This window comes from Nestor notabilis, unplaced genomic scaffold, assembly GCF_000696875.1.
Source record: "Nestor notabilis isolate BGI_N333 unplaced genomic scaffold, ASM69687v1 scaffold18217, whole genome shotgun sequence".
In the NCBI taxonomy this organism is placed as follows: domain Eukaryota; kingdom Metazoa; phylum Chordata; class Aves; order Psittaciformes; family Psittacidae; genus Nestor; species Nestor notabilis.
In genome coordinates, this window is record NW_009937107.1 from 20,781 (window position 1) to 28,307 (window position 7,527).

At 39.6% G+C, this 7,527-nt stretch overlaps 1 protein-coding gene across 1 annotated transcript; it reads right to left on the reverse strand.

Annotated features, from left to right (window-relative positions):
- Positions 1–427: 427 nt before the first annotated feature.
- On the reverse strand, positions 428–6,632 carry BTF3L4 (basic transcription factor 3-like 4). Its single transcript, XM_010018669.1, has 5 exons — positions 6,571–6,632; positions 5,605–5,718; positions 2,945–3,146; positions 1,563–1,622; positions 428–827 (listed from the first exon to the last, which is right to left on the reverse strand). Exons 1-5 carry the CDS (start codon positions 6,622–6,624, stop codon positions 781–783), a joined length of 477 nt encoding a protein of 158 aa, XP_010016971.1. The 5' UTR covers positions 6,625–6,632; the 3' UTR covers positions 428–780.
- Between the last annotated feature and the right edge of the window lie 895 nt (positions 6,633–7,527).

Consider the following 7,527-nt stretch of genomic DNA (forward strand, 5'->3'; position numbering starts at 1 on the left):
ACATGGGGAATGCTCTACGTAACCAAGAGGAGAACACACTGCTAAGCCTACATGGAAGGAGTCAAACATCAGCTTGTCTCAAAAGGTTAAAGAGATGACAAAGAAAGAAAAAGTTTAGAAAGTTATATATATAAAAAAAAAAAAAAGCACACTTTTCCAAGACCAAGTTTTCTTGTTTAAGAAGTTATTGTACCAAACAAGCCAGTAAAACAGCTCGTCCTTGGTATCATCTGGGATCAACACAAGGTTGACAGCAAGTATCACGTGGACAGTGCAACAGGGATGAGAAACATCTGCAAGTACAATAGTTAACAGCAAATTAAACCCAACTTTTAATGGTGTGATGCCTTCAGGTCACAAAATGTGGACAAAATTTTCCATCTCAACTACCTTCCGTACACTATTCCATGATAATCAAAAGTAAAAATGCTGAAGGTCCATTTTATTTCTACTTGCAAAGGGAAAGGGGAAAAGGTTAAATAAGTGTTCTCCAATTTGTTCTCCACTATATGTACACCCACACACATACACACACGCACATGCACACACCCCTCAAACTGCACTGACGTTTCTTTTTGACCAAAAGAGTAGATCCTGGGAGTAAGTGCAAAATGCAAAATCAACTGACAGAAAATGCTGAACAAACAGCATCATAAAAATACAAAATATTTATATTACTGAACTATTAACAGATGATGTTCTCCGTCTCTTTAAAACTTTGGAACCACATAGCTGATTTCTTAAATCTAGTCCATGCCAGCTTCCAGAACTATGAATGTTTTAGTTAGCTTCATTCTTTGATGCTTCATCAAAATTTTCTACGAGATCTGAAAGAGATGAAGATACTCAGTGCAGTGATGCCCAATAACATTACCTGCATAAGTTTAAAGAAAATGCATACCTTACAGGAAAGGCTAAGTAGTTCTCAACTAATTAACACCATTTTATAATGGGCAGATTGCAAAGGGCTTTAGAAAATACAGTTTAACACTCACAAAGAAATAAAAATGCAAGAACACTCAGAAGAGGGGAAGTTCTAACATGAAGTGATAAAGACCTGATTTTCAGAGGTCTCTACTGGCTGCTGCCAGCAGAGTCCTGAGCCATCAGCACCTAAGTTAGGCACCTATTAACTGCTGTACTCCAAGAAGCAGAGAATTTGAGACAACTGAATTTATATGCAAGGCCACAAAGAAATAAGCCAGTGGCAGAGCATGAGTAATTGAACCTCTGGGCCCACCCACCCGTTGTTTTAGCTAATATACCATACTGATGGATACAGTACAATGTAGTGACTGACAGTTATTCACTGACAAACTCTATTTGGGTATTTAGATCACCTCTTTAACCTCACTGAAAGTATTTTAACCTATTTTCACTCAAGAATAAAACAATCAGCACAAGATAAACATTTTTTCAAAACCTGGAATCCAGAGTCATGTTTTAATGCTGCCCAGTGTATCAAGCCTCTCTTAGCAAGTGAGGAGTATCATCAAGAGCTGAATATTTAAATGCATGAATATTTATACATTAAACAGATATATAAAGGTGTATGTGCCTACCTGGGACATCATCATCTTCTTCATCAATATCTTCAGATTTTGGTGCTTTACTATCCAACACTATAAAAAGAAATTTGGTGCCGAGTTCTCATTACACAGAATTAGGGACAATCACACACCAATATAAAAACAAGAAAGCATTTTCCCAGCCCCTAATAGTGACAAACACACCAGTGATTGGGTTATCAACAGCAAACAGCATAACCAAAAGGTCTACTTGTGAACATTCTTATCCCACAGTACTAACAGAGCCATTTTCAAATGCTATTGGGGTATTAATGCAGGGCTAGCAAAAGATCAAATGACACAGAAAAAACACACATGACAACCTCTAACTGAAGTCATGTGTTTCAACACAACAATAAAGTGGTACCAGTCAGGGACCAACATATCATATGATTCAATTACCAAAGAGCTACAGCTGTAGGATAAAGTATTTCCCTATTGAGTGTTCTGCATCAAACCTGGTCTGTGCAAGTCACAGACATGCTATAAGTAATGCAGAGAAATGCAAGAACTTAAAAAGTAAGTACTACTTCTCACTGGTCTGACTTTCTGTACTAGCTTAAGCAAGCACAGTAAATAATCTATTGGTACCCAAGTTGTATCAAAGAAATACACTTATGAGGATCCATCTTTCTAAATTTTAAAAGGTACTTTGCATATCAGTAGAGAAGGAAAAAATAAACCCTTTACTTTCAATTCAACTCCGAATACAAAATATAGGAGTTAAAATTACTGATTTAGAAGGAATAACTCTTTGTTGAAAACACTAGAACAGGTCATGTATTTTCCAGTTCCATGTAAAGACAACTGCAACATGTCCAGTTTTTTTAATGGCCCTAACAGCCTAAAGTGGAACTATCCTCAGAGTCCATTTCTTAACTGTAAATTTACAGTAATAGTTACACCACATACAGAGATACACACCATGATCCCCAATGGTTTTAAAATGAATAGAACAAAGAATCAAATCTTTGATTTTTAATTAATTTTTTGTAAGTCTTGGTTTAATTCCAAATGGAATTACAGAGAAGATTAAGAATATTTCTTCCTCTATATCCACAGAGGAAACACGTTTTGTATGAACAAAGAAAACTGATTCAATCCCCTGACAAAAAGAACCTACTGAGTTTTTATGGAGTACAAACAGGAACTTGCTTTCCCAAATACTTTGTCATCCACAGTTGTACACTTGGAATCACAGCATGCCTGACAGAAAGTGTCCCCCCCTTCCTGTATTTCCAAAACAGTGGCAAATAAATAAAAGCATGTATGCTTTTGATCACTCCGTCACACATACTGCTGTTAAATTTGAGTTAAAACTTTTAATACTTCCTATGTTCTTTAAATTGGCAATGAAAGATTCCAAAGAGACCTACCTTGTCTTGGGAATTGTTCAGCTAACTTCCTGAGACTTGTTAAGCTGTCAGCACCAAGCTGGCTTAAGATGCCTGGAAGCATTTCTGTGATCGGTTTAGCCTCTGCATGCCCAGTGATTGCAAAAGTGTTAGCAGAGAGGGAAGCTTGAACCTTGGGGTTGTTGAAGTGAATAACTGTTCCATCATCTTTTATCATGTTCACCTGTTTGAATATATTAACAACATTCACCAAAAAGATGCAGCATCTTGTTGAACAAGCATGAGAAATGATTAATTCAAGACTAGATTTAATATTAAACTATATAAAAAATATTGCAGGACTAGCACTCCTCCTAGAGGATAATATGACCATGACAAAAGCATCTGGAGTTAACACCACTTAAACTGGAAGTAAAATATGAGTTAATGGTAAAATATGGGTTTGTACACATTACATTAAAAGGTAGACTTTAAAGAGCTGTGGTTCCTTCATAAAATACTTACCTAAATACCAAGTAACAAATAAGCAAGGACCGTATGTTATCACACAGTTCATTTTATATTTTAAACAAAGGCAAAAGCCATACATAAGTTATTAGTCTCTAAGCTATAAAGTTAGTATCAGGAATATCTAGAGAAAAAAAGACCCACAAAGCCCTCAGATCTTTGGTGACTCTTTGCAAACTAAAAGCTCTACCAGACCAGCCTTGTCACATCAGTTTAAGCCATCGCCATTCACAGCTATCTCTGACACCTATCAGGAAACATTATTGTCTCTGCAGCAGAATTGGCAAAGGCACAAGACTCACTCTCTGGCCTACTTGCTGAAGCTGCCCGAGGCAAAGATGCTTCCCCCATACACACACCGACCTAGAGGTTTATGTACCAACTGCACTAGAACAGGCTTCTGTGCCTGCCCAGTAATTCCAGGACAGCTGTTTCAAAACTAAGGACATTGTACAGTGATCCTCCTCTCTTCCTTTTCCCTAATGTTCTGAACCACCAGGAACTGAATTTCACAGCCAGTACAGCAGCCTGCTTTGCTCCTACTGTCAACGTTTATACTGCCATATTTGTATGGGCCTATGCTATGATTCTTTAACCTAAAGGAAGACAGAATGGGGAGTGGAAAAGGTTTTTCTTTCAGGCGTGGATAAAAAATGGTTATGTGGAAAATAACTGTCTGGAAAAAAGGAAGAGAGTTCAGCCCATCTAACCAAGCAGCAGTAATAAACTGATGTGACAAAGCTCTCAAGCATTGTTTTAAGTGGAAGTTAGAGGGAAAAAACACAGAAATTTGGGAACTAAAGAAGAGATCTAAAATATAAACCCATGTAAGTTGCCAATCTTCACACAGCAGCAGAGATCAAAATATGTTTTGAACAGGAAAACCAGCTGTTGCTTTCCTGCAAAACTAAAGGATGTCCTGTCCTTTGCACATAGGGAAAACAGTAAAGGCTTCAAGCATGGTCTTCCTCTTACTCTAAAACCTCTTAAAAACCACACAGATGTGTTACTAATGTTTGACTCAACATTACCAGCCTCCCCCAACTCTTCCACCTACACGAAGTATACCAAGGTGAACTTTTGTCCACCTGGATACAACATACTGCCATTATGTACCTAGCTATCAAGGCAGAAGGACATTGCATTACCTTCCTTCACTCAGAGACATTTAAAATGGTTAGTAACTGTGTCTGAATAAAGATCTTATCCTCTATGTGAAAAAAACCCCACCCAAACACACACACAGAGAAAAACTGTGTCTCTGGGTTTGTATAACTCAGCATATACAAATCAGACAGACAAACTGAAGTGTTTCTGTAGCAGATGTATGAAAACTTACAACCAAACCAGGCTTCTACACCAGATCTGTACTTGCCTTTGGAAGAGGTATGCACCAAGTGACCTCTGGGGGCACCGTGCAATCCTGCTTAAACTAATTAATCACAGATTAAATATTGTGCTGCTTTAAGCAAGTGCAATAGTAATACTGAGTTCATCCTGAAGGAACACCTCCTCCTCCCATGTATGGGCATCGCCATCACCAGGGCTATGGAAAATATCTGTGTTTCAGTTCATACGTTATATGTGTAAGATAGAGGTATTGGAGGAATATGTGAATCACCTCTATTTCTAATCATACTAATACAGAAGCAGCTGGTTCTGTAGAGTCTCTGCTGTGTTGTAAGAAACATCACCTCCTATGACAACAACAAATAATTCTGTCAATTTTCATGCAGTAAAAAGGCCTTATTTTGATAACACAGACTCACAAGTCCTTGCTCCAGGTATTTTCAAGCTTTTCTTTATATTCTGCACCACACAACTCTTGCTTTAAATGTGCCTGCACAGTACATGTGTGTTTACTGCTCTCTAGAGTAGATAATCACATTCATCAAGTGAAGAATCAAGAGAAACTTTGTTTTGCAATGAATGCAAGATGCATACATGACAAACAGCTTACTGGCTTCCAGACCTCCACCTGGCCAGCAGAACCTTACCCCTTCTTTCTCCAGGCATGTATCTCTTAATACGAATGAGACAACAGTCAATCAAATAACTTTACCTATCACCAACGAGATGTTTTGTGGGGAAGAGCAAAGTGTTGTTATAAAACACCACCAAAACAATAGAGTGAATTCAGTTTCAAACAGGAAACACTTATTATATCACTCTACCTCTTCGATGCCAGCAATATTATTTACTGCCAGTTTTTTGAGGGAACTCTGAAGTTTTTTGTCATCAGCTGTAGCTGTTCTGTGCACCACCTTCTTCTTTCTGCGAGCTGTACCCTGGAAAAGGAGAGACAGGTCAGCTACATTCAAACAAAATCGCACAACACTGATTTTAAAGCCATATCCCGCTCTGAGCAACAGATCTTTTAACTTATGGGAAAGCTCTGTAGTTGAAAACTCTTATTTACCTTCACCTACAGCTTTAGCTGTCAATCTTAAGGTTTCTCTCAAGTGCAAAAGACCAAAAAGACACCAAACCACTTCCTACAAACCAGATTAGAGAAACTATTTTTATTAAGCAATATGTATTAAGCAATTTATAAGAAAGAACTTTTCTTTTTTTCCCAAGATGAAGCACAAATACATTGGTTTAAAAAGGTGATGCTTTTGTAACCCAGTAATTGTTCCAGAGACAGCGACTGTGGAATGTCTACTCTGCAAACTTCCGTACAACCCCGCCTATGGTTAGGAGATGAACACCACACTGAACAAACTACATGCTTTTGTTTGTGTGTCATATTAGCTACCTGCTGGCTCAGAGAAAAGAAGAACCTCAGTGCAAAGTCAGATAAGCCCTGGAGCTGGCACAAAGGGAGGAACTCCCCAACAGAGAGAGGAGAATGGCAGAACTGGAACAACCAACAGGTAAGCTTAGCTTGAGCTTTCACAGGTCACAACAAGTCACTGAATTACAAAGCAAGCTTACATGCTGGAAACTACTCATCCAGCAGCTGTGAACTCAACGAAAATTGTATTTCAAGTAGCAGTACTGCGATCCAGATCACAGGAAAAACTGTGTTCCTCCCCTTCTATGAACTAAAGACTATATTTTGTAAAGCAGGTTTCAGAGATGTTTCTCCTTCAGCCTGTAACTTACAGGGAACAGTTCATCTCTGATGGTTTTCTTACCTTTCCTCCTATTCGGACCTGCGCTTGAAGCTTGGCCAGTTTTTCTTGGTTCATATTGTTGTAACTGAAAAAGGAAATAAAAGTTAACCACCAAAATAGTAAGAAAAAACACTCACAGTCCATTTTAAAAGCACTCAAGACTTGCAGTGGGGTTCTAAACTTAGAGAAGAATCACCAGAACACTGCATCAAACTAATACACAAAAAGCTTTAACGCCACACCACCTGAATAATACAAAGTGATCCACCAGCAGTAGGTTTAGCTGAAGTGTCTGTATCACAATGAGGCAAACCAGCAGCACGTTTCATTTTGCATCAGTCTGCAGTATGAGCTGTACGTTTCCAAGCCAGTTTACTGCTGGCACCATTTGAATGAACTACTGACTCAGAACAGACTCAAACGAGCACGTACAGCACAACCGCTCCTGAAACACCTTTAAGAGAGCACAGAGACTCATCACTATGCTACTTTGAATGGTATTTCCCAATAACGCATCTCTGACATTTTTAGGTAATAAGCCAGCTCGGAACAAAGAGCACAGCTTCACAGATCTCCTAAATGAACCTCTGGCTGCTATTCATCCAGTTCAGTGACTGGGAAGTTAGGCGACCAAGTGGCTTGTTCCTGGAGTCAGATAGGACCTTTAAAAGCTGGAAGGCCTGAAAATCCGTAACGGGTGAAAAAACACCTTAAACCTTCCAACGCAAGGAGGGCATTTCGCTGCTCTGCCCCAGTCAACCATCAGTGACCCCCTACATGAAGGGAAAACCTCTCTGCATGTGCATTGTGCGGGGCAGCGGTGGGGATGGCGCCCCAGCGAGGCCGCAGCACGGCCGATGGGAATCAGTACACGGATGGGACTCCGCCGGGGGAAGGGGCTCGGGCCGGCAGAGCAGCTCGCTGGCCGCCCCCAAAGCGCGGGGAGCGGAATCAGGGCCCCATCCCTCCGAACGAGGG

Coding starts and splice junctions, on each gene's coding strand:
- BTF3L4 (XM_010018669.1), bottom strand. CDS start 6,624: ATGAACCAAGAAAAACTGGCCAAGCTTCAAGCGCAGGTCCGAATAGGA. Junction 5,719..6,570: donor AGGTCCGAATAGGAGGAAAG/GTAAGAAAACCA, acceptor CTCCTTTTCCAG/GGTACAGCTCGCAGAAAGAA. Junction 1,623..2,944: donor TGAACAATTCCCAAGACAAG/GTAGGTCTCTTT, acceptor TTCTTTTTATAG/TGTTGGATAGTAAAGCACCA.